This window comes from Euprymna scolopes, chromosome 2 (assembly GCF_053919585.1).
Source record: "Euprymna scolopes isolate OS-2025 chromosome 2, ASM5391958v1, whole genome shotgun sequence".
In the NCBI taxonomy this organism is placed as follows: domain Eukaryota; kingdom Metazoa; phylum Mollusca; class Cephalopoda; order Sepiida; family Sepiolidae; genus Euprymna; species Euprymna scolopes.
In genome coordinates, this window is record NC_136483.1 from 196,774,718 (window position 1) to 196,802,251 (window position 27,534).

Sequence of the window (27,534 nt, forward strand, 5' to 3'; positions counted from 1 at the left end):
TTTATTTTTTTCTTCATAAGTATTGGTTTGGGTTTCGATTCAAGCTTATACACACAAATTATATGGATATATTATTTTTTATTTTTGAAATTACAACTTTATAATATCTAAGAATCAATAGAAAATTGACTCTACAACAATATATACAAAATCTGCATAAATTAAAATATATTTAAGCATATTTTATGACCAGGCTATGCTGGGTGTCCCTGCTAGCTTCGATAAATACTTTTACAGTTTTAACAAAAGAGGTACAATAATAATAGGGCGTCTCCATTTACACTGAATATCCACAGAATGCCAACATCAATATATTACAAATGAAAGAGTCTGCTGTGGAATTTCCACAGGACCTGCTAGTTAAATTAATAATTGAACCAAATTGTTATAAAACTATAATTTCATTGTTAAATGTGTATGTTTATTTGATGGATCTTATGCAAGATGCTTTGACATATCTATTATATAAAGGACAGTTATATGTGTGTATGTCCTGTTAAAAGTAAAGGTTATAAAACAAACACACAAAGTTGGTATGTTTTTGATTGATGTTGCCCTGGATGAATAATATCTAAAATTAAAAAAAATATTCTCTGGGAGTCACCTAGGCAAGGTTTTGTCAGGGCTGGGGAAGGGGTAGTCTTTCAGTGGTGTTATGTGCTAATTTAGAGAGAAAATGTCGAATCATTACTAAGGGAATCTTCTATATATATAAAAGCGAAAATGTATGTATGTATGTATGTTTGGATGTTTGCTAAAAACTTTCGATAGACGCAACGAAAATTCACAAACTTGGTATCACATCGAAGCTCCATCCTTTGCTCGAAAAATATCGAAAAATTGGCCAAAAACGTTAACTTTTTCATCCTGAAATCGACAATTTTCGACTGGGGTGGGTCAACAAAAACGGTCCTCTCGTGACAATGACCGATTCTACGCATGCGTAAGATGATGTTGTTACCTCATTAACTTTAAATAGTTGAAAAACCGAACAAATTTCATGTAGGTCGCGTTAGCTCAGTTGGTTAAGGCCTTGGTTCATTATCTAAACGTTTTGGGTTCGAATCGTGGTGTGAGATGGTTTTTTTTTTTTTTCAATTTTTTAAATTTTAATATCGAAACAGGCTTATTTAAGCCATTTTTCATGTGTTTGTTTTTCTGTTTTCATCGTTCGTTTGCCTTACGTTAGTTTTTTTTGTGTTTTTTTCCTGCTTAAGTGTTTTTTCTTTTTTTACTTCGCTTATAACGCTCGACGACTTCTGGCCGCGCACCTGTCAATTTGGTTCTTAAATAAATTCAAACATCTTTCACTAACTCATTCTGGCTGGCCGATTTTATTTTCAAACTTCGCCTCAGGGCTTCAGGTTCGATCCCCCCAACGGGTTCTTTTTTATTTAACATCACCCCCCCCGCTAGTCTATAATATAAATCTCACCTGTCTGTTTAGATGTATGTTTGTATGTCTGCCTAAAACTTTCGAAAGAGCCGATGGATTTTTACGAGATTGGTATTGTTTTGAAGCTCAACCATTTGGACAACAAATATCGAAAAATTGGAAAAAAACATTAATTCCTTCACTCTCAACTGGGCTCTTTTCTACAAAGAGGGGTCGAATTTTTTTCGCCAATATTTTCGAAAGTCATCACCTCTTTTCAATTAACTAGCCTTAATTTAAATTTCCGCCACGGTGATAGACACAACGGCAAAGACATCACGTTTTTGTTTTTTCACATTCTTTTCCTCCTTCGTGGTATGGGTTCGAGCCTGCCTGCCTATTACCACTTTTTAAAAAAAATTTTTTTTTCTCAACACACACCATCAAACACCCAGGCAATGCTGGGCACCCAGGCTAGTCTGTTATATAAAATGGAGTTGTCTGTGTGTATGATCAGGGAAACAGGAATAGGTTAGGAAGAAAAAGAGAGATAGAAGATTTGGACAACCCTGTACTGCTTGTCTAAAATAAGAAACTCTATCCGTTTGGTTTATAATGCTTAAGTTTGAAATAGCAATTTTGTCTGCCTGTCATCCATTATTTTGAAATAGTGTTTTCATTTTGTCATGTTTAAGTCTGAAAACACATTTTAGTGGGTCTGTCACATTTTTATATGCATCTATGTATCAGTACAGAAGGCTCCTTCCGTCTGTTCATCTGTCACACTTAATTCTGAACTAGCATCTTCACACCTACACATGCAGATTAATCTTAATCATTTAGTAGTGTATAAAAGGAAATTTTTTTGTCTCACAAATTGTAATTTATTAAACATTCTGTGATATTATCAATGCCTCCCCCTCCCCCCCCCGCCTCTAAAGAGGTAAAGCTATAACAAAAAAGAGTAAATAAGCTGATCAGCAGAACAAAGGTTACAGGAAATGAATTTAGTAGAAAAACAATTGACAGGAAGTTGTTCACCACAACACACAAAAGGAAGCTGAAATAGGATTGTTAATTAAGGTGCTGCAGCGATTGGGACAAAAGATTAGATAATAGAGATCAATATATTTAGAATGAATTTATAGACAGTTTTAGGAGTGGAAATGAATTTTACGACAGTTAGGAACAGTTTATGACAGTCATGAGTTTACTACAGTTTGAGAGTTGTAAGTTTGACTCAGTAGAAGACAGGTCGTGTCTTGAAGCAGATCTAGATGAGCTGACAGCGATTGACAGACACGGCCTTACAATTTCCAATAACAATTTCCAATAACATACACGCTATAATTTCATCTATTTCATTCACTTCTGTTGATGCTTTTCATTTTGAAGTATTTTGACATTACTTAAGGAAAACTAATTTTTGTTAGGTGTTCTTTAATTTTAGATTTTCTTTTGTTTTTCTGATTACTCAAAATTTATTTTCAATATTGTTTTAAAATATTTAGATTGGTGAGGGTCTGCATATGAAATTTTCATAATTTTTGTTTACTCCCCCCTCCCTAACCCGTAATTATAACACGATCTGGCCTGCAGAGTCGAATGAGTTGCCGATTCCTGACTTAAAGGGTTGTTTCTCACCACTGGTGTCATACAACTGATATATACAGAATGTGTTGAAGTCTTTTGTTTCTCTTAAGTTTTTTTTTCTACTTGAGAGTCACCACTTATCAAAATCCAAAGGCCACTCAAGGATAAGGGTTAATGAATGTAAGATTGTAGTAAATTGGTGTAAATTGGGGAGAATTTGATTATTTATGGGAATGGTTCAACAAAAACTTATTTACATTGGATTACCATGTTGTATTCAACTGGGAAGTGGGACAGTGGAACAGTGTTCCGCAGGAATCTGTATTTAGATTTAAACACAGAAAGTGGGGGGAAATTGTTGATAGTGGTTGTAGTGTTTTTTGTGAAAGTTTTGCGAGGGGAACTATAGATTGTGTCTCCTGTATTTTCACTTGTGTCATTTCTTCTTCTTCTTCTTCTTCTTCTTCTTCTTCTTCTTCTTCTTCTTCTTCATTTCAGTTGACAAATAAATTAAAATGGTTCATTTTCAAACCTTTTATTATTTTTCTATAGAAATTGCTCTAGCCACTCCACTGAAACCACTCCATGTAAAGAGCTTAAAAAAAAGAAGTACTATTCCAAAGTCAAAAACTGGTTACTAATAAATGTTAGATGGGTAGATTCCAATCCAGAAAACAGCAATTTTTCCCCGTCTGTCAGAAACATTACTCATGGAATGTGAAGACTAAAGGACAAAATAGGAGTGAAAGTTACAAAGAAGGCTGCCTAAAATAAGCTCAAGATCCACTTTCTATTTTCCATGAAAATTGAATTCATTTTTGCTGATAGCTTAAAAAAATACTTTTATTTAGAATTTACAAATTGCAAAATCACACAATGTAATCAACTTTGAGTTTATCAGATTAGTCGAATTCCCTACCCCCTCCATCCCCAAATTATCTTCTGAATCAATTTTTTTTAATCGTCATTGTAGTTGTGAACGAATGACAATAAACACAGATGCAACCTATTAAAAAATGATTTGTTACATTTTTTTTTTTCAATGAAAACCTAATTAACTTAAAATCCTTGTTTTTCAACCTGGTTGTTATGTAATCACTTCTGTTTTGAAGGTATTGCGACCTTGAAATCGTGTTCAATAACATGAAAACATTATTGATTTCTTCATTTTTTTTAATTCTAAATATTAGTGTTGAATAAAAAAAACTTTCTTTTTAAAAAATATGTTGTTTTTCTCTTGCACTAACAAACATGATAAAAAAAAAATGTATTTTTCATCATTTTATACATGTATGTATATATATGTATAAAATGATATTTTTACAAATACATATCAACAGTTACTTTTATACTTACAGATGCTAGCGTTTCATACTTACACAATCATCAGTGTAGGAAGTGATAATTACTACCAGTCATGAGATTTGAATCCAGTTACAAAATCATCTTTGACTTCATATGCTGGTATTCTACCTCCAGACTACTGGTATTCTACCTCCAGAAATTAACACAGGAATTGGAGGGAAACTAAGTATCTATAAATGCTAAAACGGAGCATAAACAGTCAACAGTCAGAGAGTATTAAATGATAGCAAGTCCAAATATTTTGCTCTGATTTTCTGAGTTCTGATTCAGTTTTTCCATGAACCTGCCAGCTCTCTTATGTTGTTGCCATCCTTCTAGTCTTGTCTTCAGTTCCCTTTTTGTATACTCCTCTCTCTTCTTTCAGGCGATTAGGGTTGCTGAGTTGTCATATTCTTCTATTGTGTTATCCAGTGTGTTACTACTGAAATTTTCGCCAAGCTTTGTGTGTTACTACTTTGAAATTTTCGCCAAGCTCTGCTGAGGCAGACATTTGGTGTGATGTTCATTCAGCATTTTTATTTTTGATTCAGAAGAACATTTGATATATTGCCTATGCTTACCATTAAAGCTCGGTATGTATGGTTAATTTCAGTGAGGCCTAAACCACCTTTCCTCCGTAGTAGGTAGAGCCTGTCCATGCTCTGATGTTTGTAAATTACTTTATGGAGGGCCAGCATTTTCAGAGTTTTTACAGCAAGGTTATTGATGCAGTTCTGTGGCCAATTGATAATGCCAAATCTATAAGAGACAATTGATTGATGGCAGTAATTTTGTTTTTCGGTGATAATTCTGATGAGAGGTTTTTTTTAAGTCGCTTGAAATATTCTCTCTGCACTTTCTCTCTCATTTTTCCATGTTCAAGTGTCTCATTCTCCTCTACTCCCAAGTATTTATAGACAGCATCTTCTTCAAGGTCTTCAATAGAGCCATTGTCAAGATGAAGATGTTCTGATGCTGTCTTTTTTCCTTTCTTTATGGTGTACTTAGTGCATTTGTTGAATCCAAACTCCATGCAGATGTCCTCTGTATAATTTTTAACAATTTCTATCAGAGAGACAAGTTGTTTCTCGGATTCTGCATAGAGTTTCAAATCGTCCATAAAGAGTAAATGATCTACTCTTTTATTTTCCTCCTTTCTGCCCATGCTGAGATTGTATCCAGCATTGGATCGTTTGGATTCTCTCATGTCGTTTCAAACGTGGTGCAGATTGGAACCTTTTGGCGCATAGGATACAAGTTACTGTCTCTTGAAGGAGATAATTCACAGGTTCTTTTTGGAGATGACTGCAACCTGCTTTGCTCAAGCATAGTTTATCACGGATCCTACAATCACTTTCATTTGTCATTTATAAAGATTCTTTTCTTAACAGCTCTCTTAAATTGTTCATATTTCATATTAAGTTGTTCATATTTCATATGTCTTATTTTATGTTTTTATTTTGTATTTATTATTTATTTTTGCACACCAATATTCATGTCCAGTCTCCATACTGCTCTATTCAATTGCTGTTTGATTCTCATATATCAGCAGCAAATTTAGTGGTTCAGTTGGGACGGCACCAGACATCAACCTGACCAATATACTGGTTTTGAATCTCTCTATGTCTCATATATATGTCAGTCTTATATAAAGTATTGATCTTGAAGAAACTGAACTCTATAGGTAGTCAGTAATATGCAAACCAGTATAGCCTTATATTTCCTTTAGTTTTTAGTCGCCGTCGTCGTCATCATCATCAATTTAACATCTGTTTTACATACTCAGCATAATAGTATAATGATAAGAAGCTTAACTTCTGAACAAGCAATAAGAATTTGAATCTTGCTACATCTAGCTACTCTGAAGAGCTGTGATACATAAAAAAACAGTTGATCACAGCTTTTCAGTGCAGGTTTTGATTTTTCAGCCATATCCATTTCTTTGGATTCAATTTCCATTGTCATTTTATTTGAAATTATTCTTTTTTAGACTGTCACACTTTTAAATAATCTTTTAATCGTTAAACGCATAGAACAAATGGACACACATAGTAAGAATGAATCTGTTCTTGTAAAAGTGCAACGTCTTTTGTGTTTTCTCACATTTCTTTCCATCTTTTTCTCAAAATCTCGAGCACTTCTGGCTGGAGTTTACTTCTTTCTTTTATTTGACATAATTCATTGACCTGGACCGCCGTTTGTTCCGTGTCTAGGGAACTGAATTCTAATTAATTACTTTTCTTTTCTTTGTACTATTTAAAGACGTGGGAAAAAATCTTAACTAGCTAAAAATGGATTTTCTTCAGTTATTATTGAAGGAGGCGTGCAATTACATTATGACCCAACTCTGGGAGAGCCAATTCTCCTTTGTGACAATATTTCCCCATCATTAAAACAAAGCTTCATTTGACAAGGTTCATTCTTCATGTCCTTTACCTGTATTTACAACCATAACCATCCCCCCTCCCCATTTTTAACTCGCTTAATAACTGTTGCCACATCTGAGCAGGAGATGCTCAGAGCACCCTTTCCTGTCTGGAAAAAGTTCAAAACCAATTTCGAAATCTAGTAAGTGATGTTCTTTTCTCCTCCTTTTAACCACTTTCCTATAGAAAAGATGTTGCGAGTTTATCTCTGCGCTATCATTATTTTTATGACAAATGCTTGACTGTGCTTCAGTCGATGCCCTCTCTTCAAATCATTCATAACAAACTCTTGTCTAGCTACAGCCACTGTCAATAATTTCTTCTGCTCTATATCTTTGCCTATATCTAATCACAAATTTGATGAACAAGGTTTCTTTTCTAAAACTGCCTGCCTGTGGAACTTTGTACCACGGGCCTGCTTTGCAACTAACTACAACATGGTTGTCTTCAAGTTCAATGTGAACAAATTCTTGGTAAGCTGTTTCCTTAAATAACTCAATTATATTCAGTCTCAACCATTAACGATCATAACATCATTGTCTCATTGAACACTTTACACTCATTAACTCTTATCCTCAAGTGGCCTTCAGGTCTTGATAAGTAGTGACATCTTTTTAAAAATAATATATAAGGGAATTCGTTAAAACTGCTGCTTGATACTATTTCAAGACATCTTATTAAACTATTATAAAATACTGTTTTTTTTTTGTTTTTGACAAAAACTATTTGTAATATAATTATGTTTACCTGTTTCTCACCTACGTACAGTTGAGTATATTGTCAGCTTATCATGGTCATCGTCTTCTTCTTCATCATCATCATCATCATTTTAATATCCATTTTACATGTTGGTATACATTGGACAACTTTTAGAAATTGATTTCCAAACGAACATACATCTGGCCAGGTCTTTATTTATCCCTCTTTCTAGTAAATTCTTATCACTTTCTCACATGTTTTCTTTGTTGTTGTGAACTGACCCTGCTAATTTAACTGTTCTACATCTACTAACCCAAGAACTCTCATTCATTCATTCAACATAACCAAAAGTTATTCCTCTGCACACATCCCACTATACTCTCCAAATTTAATATTTCTCTAGAGTCATCATATCTAAGCCTGTCTTCAAGACTGACATTACACATCCATATCATTCTCATATCATTTATTCCCATGCAATGCATGTCCTCAACTCTCACTGGCCAGGTTTCGCTTCCACACATCATCACACTGTACTCACATGCCTGACAGACTCTTTCCTGGTAATACTCTGCTGGTTAGTAATGACAACTTCATTCAGTCTTAATTCTTGCGGTAAAACTAGCACCTGTTCCATCCTGTGTTCCAATGATATCACCAAGATAATAAAACATGGATAACCTCAATAGCTTCCTCATCCAAATATATTTTCTTCGCATCTGAGTTTTCATCCACCTACATTGTCTTATATGTCTTGCACACAAACAGATTATAATCTCTCAACCTTTTAGTACTTCCACCAAACTTCTTGTGTATTGAATGCTTGCAAGTATTATGCAAAGAAATAAAATATGAATTGCACCCAATTCCCTTTCCACAAACTGTGCAGGGGAATTTTTCTCTTTCTGTTTTCCAACCAGCCATGACAGAGTTCAAAATAAACTTTGTAGCCAAGTAGGGGATACCCTTTTCACTTCCCTGTAACCTCTTTCGCACAGAAGAGACATTGTGAGCCTATCTCTGCTCTATCGTTATTTTCATGGCAAGTACTCGTCTAAGCCCCAATCTATGGTACCTCATTTTGCCAAATTTTCACGAAAAACACTCATCTAACTGAAATCACTATCAATAATTCCCCCCACTCTTTATCTGTGCCTAAACGTATTCCATGAACAAAGTTTATTTCTTAGAACTGCACACCTGTGGAAGAACTCCCTTCCGTTTGCCTGCTTTTCAGCTGACTACAATATGATCGTCTTCAAGTCCCACATAAACAAGTTTTTGATGAGTTGTCCCCTTAAGTAATCCAATTTACCAAATTTCCACTACTAATGATTACTATGATATTGTCCCGTTGACTACTTATACACTCATTAACCTTTGTCCTTGAGTTGCCTTCACACCTTGATAAGTGGTGACTGTTTTGTAAAATGATAAACAAAAAAACTACAACTACTTTGGTGTTGGTAACATTCACTTTCAGACGTTTATTTTCCTAAGCAAACACTAAATCATCATTTCTTTGGAACAATCTGTACAAATCGTACTTGGAACAATGTTTCTAAAAATACAAATGAAAAGCAATGGTCTTAGTACAAAATCTTTGATATATTCCTATGCTAACATTAAAATTGTCAATAAATATGCTGTTTATTCCAACATGATCAAGCATTTCTGTATATTGCCTGAACAACCTTCACCAACCATTCGTTTACTCCTAATTTACACAGTCCACTGGACACATAAAAGGATGGAGTACTATTGCCACATCTGGGCAGGAGCTGCTAGAAAGGACTTGTCCTGCCTTGATAGAGTTCAAAATAGACTTTGTAGCCTCGTAGGAGATGTCCTTTTCTCTTCCCTGCAACCTCTGTCTCACAGAAAAGATGTTGCGAGTTTGTCTCTGCTTTATCGTTATTTTCATGGCAAGTGCTCGACTGAGCTTGTCTAGCTGTAAACACTATCAATAATTCCCCCCCATTCTTTATCTGTGCATAAACCTAAACGTAGATTCCATGAACAAATCTTCTTTCTTAGAACTGCATGCATGTGGAACTGCCTTCTGTTTTCCTGCTTTTCAGCTGACTACAATCTGATTGTCTTCAAGTCCAACGTAAACAAGTCCTTAATGAGCCGTTCCACTTAAGTTAACAAATTTTACCGAATTTCCATTACTAACAATTACTATATTGTCCAATTGACTACTGTACACGCTTAACCCTTATCTTCGAGTGGTCTCTGGGCCTTGATAAGTGGTGATTCCTATGTAAAAAAAAAAGTACTTTGACCCCCCCCACTCCCCCTCATACAATAAAACTGCATTTCATCTTTGCTTCTTATTTGCTATTTAATTATTCTCTCAATCACTTTCAGAACGTGTTACATCAACTTTAAGCCTCTGTAATTACCTTTATCAAGTGCTTCTGCTTTATGCTTGTCACAATTCACAATTGCATTAAGTTCCCAATCTTTTGGGATAACTTTTTTTTTTTTTTGATCGGACTTGTAAAGTCTGTGATCATCTCAATTCCTGTTTCGCTCACAACTTTCAACATTTCTCCAACAATGCGTGGAGGTTCTTGAATCTGATGTAATCTTACGTTATCATTAAAAAACTCTCACTAAATGTACTGTCTATTTTAACACTAGCTTGGTGCCCAGCGTTGCCCGGGTGTTTGGAGGTGTGTGTTGTAGAAAAAAAAAAGAGTGGTAGTAGGCAGGCAAGCTCAAACCCGTGACGTGAAGGCAGAAAAGAAAGTGAAAGGAATCTTACATCTTACCGTTACTCATGACGTTATCATGACGCGATCGGAAATCTAAAGCGTTCAAATCTAACGTAGTCATTGCAGAAATGGCGTTGCTTTTAAACCTTCCACGAAAGCAAATTAGACAAAAGGTCATTTTTAATGTGGAGGGAAAACGAACTCGCCCCAAAAGGGGGCACTCTGGCAGTATCCAAATAAATAGTAATTGTTTCAGTATGAAATTGACCAAGGACCAGTTACAGAACAGATACTACATGGCCCAAAGGCAAGGCGTTTGCGTTTCAATAGTTTCACTTTATTTATACAAAAAAGACAAACAAACACTGAAAACGACGGCACAGTGGGAATTTTGTTTATCTCAATCAAAAAGAAAAAAAGATAGAGACAATGTCCGTTTGCGAATGTGAGATATTACAATCTGGGAAGTATGCGAAAACTTCTCGCGGAATCTAACCAACGCGAGAAACCCAATGCAAAAAGCCTTTTGTGGCCATACACAAACGCGCACACCCATTTTGCCCTAGCCTAGGTGCCCGGCGTTGCCCGGGTGTTTGTAGGTGTAAAATAAAAAGTGGTAGTAATCAGGTAGGCTTGAACCCGTGACGCGAAGGCGAAAAAAAAAAAGTGAAAGAAAACCTGATGTTTACCACTACTCCATGACGCGACCAGAAGTGTTAAGCGCTCAAATTAAACGTATGGAAAAGATGACTTGCAGAAATGGCGTTGCATTTAATGATAATTATTTTTACCATTATTTGGACTGTTGTTCACATCTTGGTTGTTTTTTTTTCTACAACGTTTCGGCCGATGTAACCTACGACCATCTTCAGATGTATTCAAACTAGATGCATTGGTGAATAGTGAAAAATGTTTGGTTTTTGCTTTCTCAGAACCTTTTCTTTTATTAAATTTTATTAGACATTTTTTGTCCCCCCCCTCCAGTTCCCCATAAAAATAAAATATGGTCGTTTTATGCAATAAGATGTTCTGAAGTGTGACATTTTCATTTGTATTTTATTTTATTTTTTTCAGTGGATGGGGTAATTTTCTAAATCCAATGTTAATCTTCAACTTTGTGTGTGTGTGTCTCCCTACTTTGTGGAATTGGTATTTATCTCCTTCCTCTCATGGGAGAATGTAACATGAGGTCAGAATGGAGAAGGGGGTTGAAAAGCCAATGCACAAGATATGTGTACACTTTGACCCATAAAAAATACCTGAGCAACCCCATTGCCTTTGCACTGGTAGGGGCAGGCACATCAATTGAACTGTGAAGATGGACGTCCTAGAACTGCACAGAATCCTACTTCAGTCCGATGGAAGCATGGTCATTATCTATTCAAAAATCACCCCCAAATCTGCCGGACTGATTGTTGAAGACGTATCCTTGACTGAAAAACAAAAAAAAAAATCAATGGGATGGTAACTCATATTTTTGTCTGTCATTTGGTTTCTTTCAATCTCTATAAAAATCATATGCTAGGACAATTTCATGTACGTACATCATCACCCTCCACATCTTGTTTTCTTCTTTTCAAATATGGGGTCGCCTGATCACTAAAGATGCAATATAAAATAAATATTAAAAAAAGGTTCACCTGATGTCATTTGTGTGTGGAACATGAAACTGGAACTAGAATACATTTTTGGGGCCTAAGATCAAAGTGTAGTACCTGTTCTGTCAGAAGATAGTACAATAATATCATAGGGTCTGAGTTAGCAAGGGAATGGAAATTCCATAACTAGATATTATCCTGAAAGTGCATTAGGTAAGTGTGTTTCCGCTTCAACAAAAGTGGTTGTATAATATAATATTAAAGGGTGTACAATATAATATTAAAGGTTGTACAATATAATATCTAAGGTTGTACAATATAATATTAAAGGTTGTACAATATAATATTAAAGATTGTACAATATAATATCTAAGGTTGTACAATATAATATCAAAGGTTGTACAATATAATATTAAAGGTTGTACAATATAATATTAAAGGTTGTACAATATAATATCTAAGGTTGTACAATATAATATCAAAGGTTGTACAATATAATATCAAAGGTTGTACAATATAATATTAAAGATTGTACAATATAATATCTAAGGTTGTACAATATAATATCAAAGGTTGTACAATATAATATTAAAGGCTGTACAATATAATATTAATGGTTGTACAATATAATATTAAAGGTTGTACAATATAATATTAAAGGTTGTACAATATAATATCTAAGGTTGTACAATATAATATCAAAGGTTGTACAATATAATATTAAAGGTTGTACAATATAATATCAAAGATTGTACAATATAAAATTAAAGGTTGTACAATATAATATTAAAGGTTGTACAATATAATATTAAAGGTTGTACAATATAATATTAAAGGTTGTACAATATAATATTAAAGGTTGTACAATATAATATTAAAGGTTGTACAATATAATATCAAAGGTTGTACAATATAATATTAAAGGTTGTACAATATAATATCAAAGGTTGTACAATATAATATCAAAGGTTGTACAATATAATATTAAAGGTTGTACAATATAATATTAAAGGTTGTACAATATAAAATTCAAGGTTGTACAATATAATATCTAAGGTTGTACAATATAATATGAAAGGTTGTACAATATAATATTAAAGGTTGTACAATATAATATCAAAGATTGTACAATATAAAATTAAAGGTTGTACAATATAATATCTAAGGTTGTACAATATAATATCAAAGGTTGTACAATATAATATTAAAGATTGTACAATATAATATCAAAGGTTGTACAATATAATATTAAAGGTTGTACAATATAATATCAAAGATTGTACAATATAAAATTAAAGGTCGTACAATATAATATCAAAGGTTGTACAATATAATATCTAAGGTTGTACAATATAATATCAAAGGTTATACAATATAATATCAAAGGTTGTACAATATAATATTAAAGGTTGTACAATATAATATCAAAGGTTGTACAATATGATATCAAAGGTTGTACAATATAATAATAAAGATTGTACAATATAATATTAAAGGTTGTACAATATAAAATTAAAGGTTGTACAATATAATATCAAAAGTTTTATACAATATAAAATTAAAGGTTGTACAATATAATATCAAAGGTTGTACAATATAATATCTAAGGTTGTACAATATAATATTAAAGGTTGTACAATATAATATCAAAGGTTGTACAATATAATATCAAAGGTTGTACAATATAATATCAAAGATTGTACAATATAAAATTAAAGGTTGTACAATATAATATCAAAGGTTGTACAATATAGTATCAAAGGTTGTACAATATAATATTAAAGGTTGTACAATATAATATCAAAGGTTGTACAATATAATATTAAAGGTTGTACAATATAATATCAAAGATTGTACAATATAATATTAAAGGTTGTACAATATAATATCAAAGGTTGTACAATATAGTATCAAAGGTTGTACAATATAATATTAAAGGTTGTACAATATAATATCAAAGGTTGTACAATAAAATATCAAAGGTTGTACAATATAATATTAAAGGTTGTACAATATAATATTAAAGGTTGTACAATATAATATCAAAGGTTGTACAATATAATATCAAAGGTTGTACAATATAATATTAAAGATTGTACAATATAATATCAAAATTTGTACAATATAATATTAAAGGTTGTACAATATAATATCAAAAGTTGTACAATATAATATCAAAGGTTGTTAAATATAATATCAAAGGTTGTACAATATAATATCAAAAGTTGTACAATATAATATTAAAGGTTGTACAATATAATATTAAAGGTTGTACAATATCATATCAAAGGTTGTACAATATAATATTAAAGGTTGTACAATATAATATTAAAGGTTGTACAATATAATATCAAAGGTTGTACAATATAATATTAAAGGTTGTACAATATAATATCAAAGGTTGTACAATATAATATTAAAGGTTGTACAATATAATATCAAAGGTTGTACAATATAATATCAAAGGTTGTACAATATAATATTAAAGGTTGTACAATATAATATCAAAGGTTGTACAATATAATATTAAAGGTTGTACAATACAATATTAAAGGTTGTACAATATAATATCAAAGGTTGTACAATATAATATTAAAGGTTGTACAATATAATATCAAAGGTTGTACAATATAATATTAAAGGTTGTACAATATAATATTAAAGGTTGTACAATATAATATTAAAGGTTGTACAATTACTATTAAAGGTTGTACAATATAATATTAAAGGTTGTACAATATAATATCAAAGGTTGTACAATATAATATTAAAGGTTGTACAATATAATATTAAAGGTTGTACAATATAATATCAAAGGTTGTACAATATAATATTAAAGGTTGTACAATATAATATCAAAGGTTGTACAATATAATATCAAAGGTTGTACAATATAATATTAAAGGTTGTACAATATAATATCAAAGGTTGTACAATATAATATCAAAGGTTGTACAATATAATATTAAAGGTTGTACAATATAATATTAAAGGTTGTACAATATAATATCAAAGGTTGTACAATATAATATCAAAGGTTGTACAATATAATATTAAAGGTTGTACAATATAATATTAAAGGTTGTACAATATAATATCAAAGGTTGTACAATATAATATCAAAGGTTGTACAATATAATATTAAAGGTTGTACAATATAAAATTAAAGGTTGTACAATATAATATCAAAGGTTGTACAATATAATATCAAAGGTTGTACAATATAATATTAAAGGTTGTACAATATAATATTAAAGGTTGTACAATATAATATCAAAGGTTGTACAATATAATATCAAAGGTTGTACAATATAATATCAAAGGTTGTACAATATAATATCAAAGGTTGTACAATATAATATCAAAGGTTGTACAATATAATATTAAAGGTTGTACAATATAATATTAAAGGTTGTACAATATAATATTAAAGGTTGTACAATATAATATCTAAGATTGTACAATATAATATCTAAGATTGTACAATATAATATTAAAGATTGTACAATATAATATTAAAGGTTGTACAATATAATATCTAAGATTGTACAATATAATATCTAAGATTGTACAATATAATATTAAAGGTTGTACAATATAATATTAAAGGTTGTACAATATAATATTAAAGGTTGTACAATATAATATTAAAGGTTGTACAATATAATATTAAAGGTTTTACAATATAATATCTAAGATTGTACAATATAATATCAAAAGTTGTACAATATAATATCAAAGGTTGTACAATATAGTATCAAAGGTTGTACAATATAATATTAAAGGTTGTACAATATAATATCAAAAGTTGTACAATATAATATCAAAGGTTGTACAATATAATATTAAAGGTTGTACAATATAATATTAAAGGTTGTACAATATAATATTAAAGGTTGTACAATATAATATCAAAGGTTGTACAATATAATATTAAAGGTTGTACAATATAATATTAAAGGTTGTACAATATAATATTAAAGGTTGTACAATATAATATTAAAGGTTGTACAATATAATATCAAAGGTTGTACAATATAATATTAAAGGTTGTACAATATAATATCAAAAGTTGTACAATATAATATCAAAGGTTGTACAATATAATATTAAAGGTTGTACAATATAATATTAAAGGTTGTACAATATAATATTAAAGGTTGTACAATATAATATCAAAAGTTGTACAATATAATATCAAAGGTTGTACAATATAATATTAAAGGTTGTACAATATAATATCAAAGGTTGTACAATATAATATCAAAAGTTGTACAATATAATATCATAGGTTGTACAATATAATATTAAAGGTTGTACAATATAATATTAAAGGTTGTACAATATAATATTAAAGGTTGTACAATATAATATCTAAGATTGTACAATATAATATTAAAGGTTGTACAATATAATATTAAAGGTTGTACAATATAATATTAAAGGTTGTACAATATAATATTAAAGGTTGTACAATATAATATCTAAGATTGTACAATATAATATTAAAGGTTGTACAATATAATATTAAAGATTGTACAATATAATATTAAAGGTTGTACAATATAATATCAAAGGTTGTACAATATAATATTAAAGGTTGTACAATATAATATTAAAGGTTGTACAATATAATATTAAAGGTTGTACAATATAATATTAAAGGTTGTACAATATAATATCAAATGTTGTACAATATAATATCAAAGGTTGTACAATATAATATCTAAGGTTGTACAATATAATATTAAAGGTTGTACAATATAATATTAAAGGTTGTACAATATAATATTAAAGGTTGTACAATATAATATCAAAGGTTGTACAATATAATATTAAAGGTTGTACAATATAACATTAAAGGTTGTACAATATAATATCAAAGGCTGTACAATATAATATCTAAGGTTGTACAATATAATATTAAAGGTTGTACAATATAATATCTAAGGTTGTACAATATAATATCTAAGATTGTACAATATAATATTAAAGGTTGTACAATATAATATTAAAGGTTGTACAATATAATATTAAAGGTTGTACAATATAATATCAAAGGTTGTACAATATAATATTAAAGGTTGTACAATATAATATCAAAGGTTGTACAATATAATATCTAAGGTTGTACAATATAATATCTAAGTTTGTACAATATAATATTAAAGGTTGTACAATATAATATCTAAGGTTGTACAATATAATATTAAAGATTGTACAATATAATATTAAAGGTTGTACAATATAATATTAAAGGTTGTACAATATAATATCAAAAGTTGTACAATATAATATTAAAGATTGTACAATATAATATCAAAAGTTGTACAATATAATATCAAAGGTTGTACAATATAATATCAAAGATTGTACAATATAATATCAAAGGTTGTACAATATAATATTAAAGGTTGTACAATATAATATCAAAAGTTGTACAATATAATATCAAAGGTTGTATAATATAATATCAAAGGTTGTACAATATAATATCTAAGGTTGTACAATATAATATTAAAGATTGTACAATATAATATCAAAAGTTGTACAATATAATATTAAAGATTGTACAATATAATATTAAAGGTTGTACAATATAATATCAAAGGTTGTACAATATAATATCAAAAGTTGTACAATATAATATTAAAGGTTGTACAATATAATATTAAAGGTTGTACAATATAATATTAAAGGTTGTACAATATAATATCAAAGGTTGTACAATATAATATCAAAGATTGTACAATATAATATTAAAGGTTGTACAATATAATATTAAAGGTTGTACAATATAATATTAAAGGTTGTACAATATAATATTAAAGGTTGTACAATATAATATCAAAGGTTGTACAATATAATATCAAAGATTGTACAATATAATATCAAAAGTTGTACAATATAATATTAAAGGTTGTACAATATAATATCTAAGGTTGTACAATATAATATTAAAGGTTGTACAATATAATATCAAAAGTTGTGCAATATAATATCAAAGGTTGTACAATATAATATTAAAGGTTGTACAATATAATATTAAAGATTGTACAATATAATATCAAAAGTTGTACAATATAATATTAAAGGTTGTACAATATAATATCTAAGGTTGTACAATATAATATTAAAGGTTGTACAATATAATATTAAAGGTTATACAATATAATATTAAAGGTTGTACAATATAATATTAAAGGTTGTACAATATAATATTAAAGGATGTACAATTTAATATTAAAGGTTATACAATATAATATTAAAGGTTGTACAATATAATATTAAAGGTTGTACAATATAATATCTAAGGTTGTACAATATAATATTAAAGGTTGTACAATATAATATTAAAGGTTGTACAATATAATATCAAAGATTGTACAATATAATATTAAAGTTTGTACAATATACTATCAAAGGTTGTACAATATAATATCAAAGGTTGTACAATATAATATTAAAGGTTGTACAATATAATATTAAAGGTTGTACAATATAATATTAAAGGTTGTACAATATAATATTAAAGGTTGTACAATATAATATCAAAGGTTGTACAATATAATATTAAAGGTTGTACAATATAATATCAAAGATTGTACAATATAATATTAAAGGTTGTACAATATAATATTAAAGGTTGTACAATATAATATCAAAGGTTGTACAATATAATATTAAAGGTTGTACAATATAATATCAAAGGTTGTACAATATAATATTAAAGGTTGTACAATATAATATTAAAGGTTGTACAATATAATATCAAAGATTGTACAATATAATATCAAAGGTTGTACAATATAATATCAAAGGTTGTACAATATAATATTAAAGGTTGTACAATATAATATCTAAGGTTGTACAATATAATATTAAAGGTTGTACAATATAATATCAAAGCTTATACAATATAATATCAAAGGTTGTACAATATAATATTAAAGATTGTACAATATAATATCAAAGGTTGTACAATATAATATTAAAGATTGTACAATATAATATTAAAGGTTGTACAATATAATATCAAAGGTTGTACAATATAATATTAAAGATTGTACAATATAATATCAAAGGTTGTACAATATAATATCAAAGGTTGTACAATAAAATATTAAAGGTTGTACAATATAATATTAAAGGTTGTACAATATAATATTAAAGGTCGTACAATATAATATTAAAGGTTGTACAATATAATATTAAAGGTTGTACAATATAATATCAAAGGTTGTACAATATAATATTAAAGGTTGTACAATATAATATCTAAGGTTGTACAATATAATATCTAAGGTTGTACAATATAATATTAAAGGTTGTACAATATAATATCAAAGGTTGTACAATATAATATTAAAGGTTGTACAATATAATATTAAAGGTTGTACAATATAATATTAAAGGTTGTACAATATAATATCAAAGGTTGTACAATATAATATTAAAGGTTGTACAATATAATATCTAAGGTTGTACAATATAATATTAAAGGTTGTACAATATAATATTGAAGGTTGTACAATATAATATCTAAGGTTGTACAATATAATATTAAAGGTTGTACAATATAATATTAAAGGTTGTACAATATAATATCTAAGGTTGTACAATATAATATTAAAGATTGTACAATATAATATCAAAAGTTGTACAATATAATATTAAAGGTTGTACAATATAATATTAAAGGTTGTACAATATAATATTAAAGGTTGTACAATATAATATCTAAGGTTGTACAATATAATATCTAAGGTTGTACAATATAATATCTAAGGTTGTACAATATAATATTAAAGGTTGTACAATATAATATTAAAGGTTGTACAATATAATATTAAAGGTTGTACAATATAATATCAAAGGTTGTACAATATAATATTAAAGGTTGTACAATATAATATTAAAGGTTGTACAATATAATATTAAAGGTTGTACAATATAATATTAAAGGTTGTACAATATAATATTAAAGGTTGTACAATATAATATCTAAGGTTGTACAATATAATATCTAAGGTTGTACAATATAATATTAAAGGTTGTACAATATAATATTAAAGGTTGTACAATATAATATTAAAGGTTGTACAATATAATATTAAAGGTTGTACAATATAATATCAAAGGTTGTACAATATAATATTAAAGGTTGTACAATATAATATTAAAGGTTGTACAATATAATATTAAAGGTTGTACAATATAATATTAAAGGTTGTACAATATAATATCAAAGGTTGTACAATATAATATTAAAGGTTGTACAATATAATATCTAAGGTTGTACAATATAATATCTAAGGTTGTACAATATAATATTAAAGGTTGTACAATATAATATCAAAGTTGTACAATATAATGTTAAAGGTTGTACAATATAATATTAAAGGTTGTACAATATAATATTAAAGGTTGTACAATATAATATCAAAGGTTGTACAATATAATATTAAAGGTTGTACAATATAATATCTAAGGTTGTACAATATAATATTAAAGGTTGTACAATATAATATCAAAGGTTGTACAATATAATATTAAATGTTGTACAATATAATATTAAAGGTTGTACAATATAATATCTAAGGTTGTACAATATAATATTAAAGATTGTACAATATAATATCAAAAGTTGTACAATATAATATTAAAGGTTGTACAATATAATATTAAAGATTGTACAATATAATATCAAAGGTTTACAATATAATATTAAAGGTTGTACAATATAATATCAAAGGTTGTACAATATAATATTAAAGGTTGTACAATATAATATTAAAGGTTGTACAATATAATATCAAAGGTTGTACAATATAATATTAAAGGTTGTACAATATAATATTAAAGGTTGTACAATATAATATCTAAGGTTGTACAATATAATATTAAAGGTTGTACAATATAATATTAAAGGTTGTACAATATAATATTAAAGGTTGTACAATATAATATTAAAGGTTGTACAATATAATATCAAAGGTTGTACAATATAATATTAAAGGTTGTACAATATAATATCAAAGGTTGTACAATATAATATTAAAGGTTGTACAATATAATATCAAAGGTTGTACAATATAATATTAAAGGTTGTACAATATAATATCAAAGGTTGTACAATATAATATTAAAGGTTGTAAAATATAATATCAAAGCTTATTCAATATAATATCAAAGGTTGTACAATATAATATCAAAGGTTGTACAATATAATATTAAAGGTTGTACAATATAATATTAAAGGTTGTACAATATAATATTAAAGGTTGTACAATATAATATCAAAGGTTGTACAATATAATATTAAAGGTTGTACAATATAATATCAAAGCTTATTCAATATAATATCAAAGGTTGTACAATATAATATCAAAGGTTTTACAATATAATATCAAAGGTTGTACAATATAATATTAAAGGTTGTACAATATAATATCGAAGCTTATTCAATATAATATCAAAGGTTGTACAATATAATATCAAAGGTTGTACAATATAATATCAAAGGTTGTACAATATAATATTAAAGGTTGTACAATATAATATCAAAGGTTGTACAATATAATATCAAAGGTTGTACAATATAATATCAAAGGTTGTACAATATAATATCGAAGGTTGTACAATATAATATCAAAGATTGTACAATATAATATTGTGGGGGTTGAGTTCGCGTCAGACGTCCATAGAATTAAATATTTTTTAAACCCGACAGCAATATACAAGAAGTATACAACTCAGGAATTTCCATGGGTCACACTAGTTTTAAATATTAGTATTTTAAGAATTAGTTTCAATAGAATTGATTGAATTGATTGCGTTGAAAACAGCTTTTGACTAAATGCATAGAATTTCGGTTTGATTGACACAAGTTTATGGAAACAAAAATTAGATTTCTGTTCTGTTTTTGTTATGTAAGTATGAAATAGCAGTTTCAGCGTTAACCGCACAGATTAAATGGGCGTGGGCGCATTTTAGTCGCGTTACTAAAAACAGTGAAAGTTTTGAAAAAAACAAAAACAAAAAACGGAGATGTGAAAATCTTGAGAACTCGATCGCCGCGTCTTGTCCTTTTGCGCGGGAATGGGACGGGCCACATCGTGCGCTCCGCCACTCAGGTGGAGTATGGCATGTTGGTTAACATTCTCCTCACCCACCTTATTTCGTCTTTTCTAAAAAAAAAAAAAACACAAAAAAAAAACGAGTACTTAAATAAGAATAAAATAAAAAGAATAAACTAAAGAATAAACTAAAGAGAAATAATTTTTTTTCTGTATTGGTCTTTGCATCCCCACCAAACAAACAAACAAACACAAACAAACAAACACACGCGCACACACACACACACACACACACACACACACACGCGTATGCTCTCTCTCTTTTCTCTCTCTCTCTCTCTCTCTCTGGTGGAATTAGTGTTGGAAAATCGAAATTGTCTTACGGTAATAAAAGCAGTACGTTTTTCTTTTGATAGCCCTTTCCCCCCCCCCTCTCTTTATATCTTTCTTGTTTTCCCTTTCACTTCTTTATTTCTCCTTATATTCCCTCTCTTATTTATTTGTTCCTCTTCCCCTTCTATTTTCCCCTTCCTCTCATTCTTGCTTACTCTCTCTCCTTTAGTTATCTTCCCCCTCTCTCTATCTTTCTTACACTTTTTCCCTTGTCAGTTGTTATCTCTTAAAAACAAACACAGTGTTTGTCTTACCCCACTCAAGGGATTAGTATCCACATCTCTCCTCTGTTGGTACTTTCACTCCCCTCTAACACTTGACCGCGGTGAGTTGAGGGTACGGTGCTAGAAAGAAAATCTTCTAAATGTTCTCTACCCCCTCTTCCTTCCTCTGTCTTTCTCCATCCCTAGAGTACACAATTTGCACTAGTTGCTATTCAACCACGACCAATATACTACTACTACTACTACTACTACTACTGGTGATATAGCAGTACAACTAGTAATACAGCTTGCTTAGAGAAAAGAACACCGCGATGGAGAGGGGGAAGTGGGGTAATGATAGACCTTTTCTTATTTTTTAATTTATGTAAAAACAAAATCATTTCTGCTTGTTTTTCTTCGTCCAAATCTGTAAGGATCTTTCGTTTTTGAAGGTATTTTATTTATTTTAATGTGTAGCATTTTATTGGTGAACGAGAAGGGAGGCAGCACCCCCCTCTCTCTTTCTCTCTCTCTCTCTCTCTCTCTCTCTCTCTCTCTCTCTCTCTCTGTTACTGAGTAGCTGATTCTGGCACTTTTATTTGTGAATTTAGGTCAGACTGTCTGGGTCATGTTGGCTTCTCCTTAGCCCTCCCCCTTCCGCTGGGTTTTTCTCTTTTTTTTCTCAAGACACCCCTAACACCCACCCGTTGTACCCAACTGTTTTCCCACTTTCTTTCTTTCTCACATCCACGCACTTAATCCTCCTGAATATCTACTCTTCATCTCTCTCTCTCTCTCTCTCTCTCTCACACACACACACACACACACACACACACACACACACACACGGTCTCCCTCTCTCTTCCTCCCTCTCTCTGTCTGTATACTTGTCTCTAATAATACACATGGGGAGGTTAGTAAATAGGGGTAAAAGAAACTCCAACAGCAAACACACCATTACTCTCTCTTTCTCATTAAGTAACGCACGCGCGCGAGCACACACTTTCTCTCACTCTTTCTAACTCTATATTAATAAAAGATTATAGAGAGAGGGAAAGAGAGATAGACAGGGGAAGACATCTATCTTTTCTCCCTTTTTCTTTCTCCTCCCCCTTGTTTATCTCTCTCACACACACACACACACACACACACACACACACACGCATGTACGCATGTATGTGTTCTATTGGAGTTTCTTTTTTTACCCCGTTACCACAAGAGACAAGTTAGACACAAAGCCTGTTTTTAATGTGAGGGGTATAATCCACTTATAAAAGATATCTCACTGGATTACCGTGCCTTTTATGCTTTCGGCTAACATCAGAGTTGGGTATGGTTCTGTTTTGTTTCAGAAGGCCATCCTCCCAGGTATTACCTCTGCTTTCGAGAAGGGGAATAGATTTCATTGCCTAAGCATGCCCCTTTCTGGACAGTCATGTATGTGGGGCAGGGGGAGATCAATCCACTGCAGTCGTGGTGTGGGAAATTTTGCATTTATCCGGTATCTACTTTTTGAAGGAAAAGCAGGACAACTCTCCACCCATCTAGTCGCGGTAAAAAGAAGTGGAATTGGAGGAGAGGTGTGTGACTACAGGGTTACCTCCTCACGAGGGCGAAGTTGACATTTTTCACCTTTTTCAAAACATGGCACACTGTATAGGAAGAAAAACAACGTTTAATATAGTCACGTCAATATTCTCTCATGAATAAAGTCGCCTTCGGCAATCAGCAATACATCCACCCGCTCCTTCCAAAAAATGGAGATAATGCCTGGGAGGATCGCCTTTTTTTTTTTTTTTTTTAATTCTAACTATTCTCTTATTATTTATGTCATTCATTTTTTTTTTTTTTTTTCCACTTTTTTGTCTTATTATTTCATTTTTCTTTCACCCCCCCACCTTTTTTAGCTAATAATTATTTTTATTTTAAATTAGAATTTTACAAGTTGAATAATATTATTGCGCGATCATTTGATCATAATTTTTACTTGGACCAAATTAAAACTAATTTAAGAAATATTGGATGTAAAAAACTTCCAAACAATATACTACTCGTCCCGGAATGAAAATTTCATATTCCAAAAATCAGGCAATTTTATTTTATATTGCTTTTTCATCCCAAACAAGGCACAGTGCCACTTAGATGTAAGGATGTAAGGAGGCTCTTATTTGGGGCAAAATTTGCAGCGATACTATGTAGGGAGTTGAGCAGCAAAATGTCTTTCCATATTATACTAGAATTTGTGCATTTCAGTCAGGGAAGTAGGAATGTGATAGAGAATTCCTAAGTTTAGCAGTCTGAGGGGAAAAACCTATTTGAGTAGAAGGTTTTCTGGCATCTAGAGATCTCTACAGTGTAGGGTGGGATTTTGCTGCTTGTCGGGTTAGTTGGGGCGTATTTATGTCGAGGGAGTACAAGAGCTTGTAGTTTCATGAAAAGGCACAGGGATGCAATATTTCATCGATGGGACAGAAGTTGGAGTTTGGTTGACAGTTTGGAACTCTTTTTTGAATCCTGTCTAGGAGTGAGAAACTAGTAGCAGATGCACCAATCCAAATGTGGCAACAATACTCTATGCATGGGCAAATAGTGACCTTATAGGCATAAGGAACTTTATGATGGTAGAAAGAGTCCATTTTCTTTGCAGCAGTATTGGCAATGCTCTCTATCATGTTCTTTGTAAACGTTATGCCGAGGAATTTGAACGAAGATCTTTCAGGTAGAGTATCATTAGCCATGGCTGTCAATGGTTGAGAAGATTCTTTGTAATTATACTGCGCAACAATTTTTTTTATTTTTGCACTGCTGAATCAGGAAATCTATTTCTCTCCATCAAATCAGGTTTTTGTGCTAAGTTGATTAAAAAAAAAAAATCAATTCTTGAGACAAAATCGATTACATTTTTGTGGCATTATCAACTGATTTTTATCAACCCACACCATCCTAAATATGTTTTTAAATGAGAAAATATGTTTTGCCAACAACTTATTACCTGATAGAAACATTGATTACTGTAAACTGAATGGTAAGCATTGATAAAGTTAATTACATGTTGCTTCACCATTGTTCAAACTTCAGGGCTTGAACTCCTGATTCTCTGAACACCTGGAATCCTCAACGGCAGGGATGTCTTCAGATTCCAACAGTAGTCAGCCATCATGACTGCATCCCAACAAGCCTGATACCTGGTCTCCATCTCTTTCAGGTCCTGATTGAGCCTCTCTCCTTGCTTGTCACTTATTGAACACTGGTTCTCCTCAGGAAACGAGTCCATATGTGAAAAATAGGTAGTGTATCTTAGCACTCATGTTGCAGCCCAGGTTTCTGAAAGCAATCAGCATGTTGTTGACAAGTTCTGCATAATTTCTGACATTGTTGTTGCCAAGTTCTTCACTATCAGAACAAATGCCTTCCACGCTTCCAGTTCCATTTTGTTCATTGAGTTTTCAAACTCTAGATCTCAGATGCCAGATGTGAGGACCGTCAAAAATGCTAGCTTTCAACTTCTCCATTGTCAATCCTAGAAAAGCCTGGCACAAGTAAGTGAAGCAGTTATCATCCTTGTCTAGAGCCTTCGTGAACTGCTTGATGAACATAATGTGCAGTGGTAGGAAGAGTATTTTGTCTCTGTCCACCAGACGGTTGTTGATAACGTTCATTTCTTTGCAAGGTACCAATTCCTCCTGCACAGGCCAGTTCTTCGTGTATGCTGAGCTCCATTTTTTTTTTTTTTTTTAAAGATTTTGAGGATGTATGACTTTAAACTGATTCCTTTTTGACATCCAGAATTATCAGACCTGAATACTTCTTGTTATTAAAATAATCATTTCCAATCAAAACATTGCATTTTACCCCCCCCACTTATTTCTTCTAAAATGCTCCACACATGTGTAGATGTGAACAAAAACGTAAAGCAACATGTGACTAAAGCTCAAATATTTGACTTGATTGAGTAAAACGAATGTGAGTTTTGAATTCAATGCATCAGATTCATCCTAAATCAAATTTGTTGTTCACCTGTGTTATTAGATGTTATTAAAGGAAAAAAGCTTAATCTTGGAAGCATTGGATTTCATCATCTATTTACATCCCCATTCCACTAGAAACTGGAGGTCTTTCTCAAGGTTTCAACCATTTCCTTAGATATTTGTTCATTTGTTTTCCCCTTGTGTCTTTTATAGAGCCTGGTGTAATCAGCAAATATACCCATCTCTGAGACAATTTTATCAGGGCGATAATTCATGAATATGAGGAATAATAAAGGTGCAAAGATCAACTCAAATGTTTTTACGTGCGACCAACATGGACGACGTGAATTTTTCTCTTATTTAAAAAAGGTTTGATTAAGTATTTGTCGAGTAATACATATGATTTAATTTACGTGAGATGACCATCATACACTACCATACAAATTGGTTGCTTTTTTTTTAGTTTTTTTTTTTTTTAAAATAAAAAAATCAAATTTTATGACAAAGTGCTATGTAGTTTTGATTTGCCATATTTTTTGAGTCAGCATAAATAAAGCATAAACAACTCAATTCGAACTATCAAAATCAAAAGCAGCCTTATAATGAATATATTTAGTATTAAAATTGCTAAAAATCATAAAGTTTTCTTTTCTTAGTTAAAAAATAAAACTACTCGGTCAATTTTGAATATGGCATCTTCATTCAGTGACACGTACGTACATCATAATGATTATCTGTATTTTTTTTTAATAAGTTTAATTTTAAATAAACACTCAAATAACTTAGCAAATGATAGAAAATTTCATTCTCTTCTGACAACATAGTTTTGAACTTGTGAAACTATTTGCAAGTTTTGTTTTTACAAAATTTGTTTCATTTCACTTACATTACCAATTTCATCAATGAAAGATGGTGGTTGATTTTGTTTTCTTTTTAATGTGGTTGTTAATTTCAGACTTAGAAAGAAAAACTTACCCTAATCTGACTGGAAACCATATCCCAGGCATAGGGTTATTGGCACAGTAAGACTATGAAACCTGAAATTAACGACCGCCTCAAAAATAGGTTCTGCACTGTCACCCAAACTCCAACCCCTATCTCATCATAGCAATGTTGCATCCTTGTGCCTATTT

The 27,534-nt window shown here is 30.3% G+C and overlaps 1 protein-coding gene across 2 annotated transcripts in view; it reads left to right on the plus strand.

Annotated features, from left to right (window-relative positions):
• LOC145301352 (SMAD family member 3-like) overlaps positions 1 to 27,534 on the plus strand; it is a 295,558-nt gene that overhangs the window by 50,375 nt on the left and 217,649 nt on the right. The window contains exon 1 of one of the 2 annotated variants that reach the window (XM_080144569.1): positions 23,335 to 23,763. The exons of the other annotated variant lie outside the window; for it this stretch is intronic. Coding sequence (XP_080000695.1) covers positions 23,738 to 23,763 — 26 coding nt within the window. The 5' untranslated portion in view covers positions 23,335 to 23,737. Of the gene's footprint in view, positions 1 to 23,334; positions 23,764 to 27,534 lie in introns of those variants that run through there. 2 annotated transcript variants of the gene reach the window in all.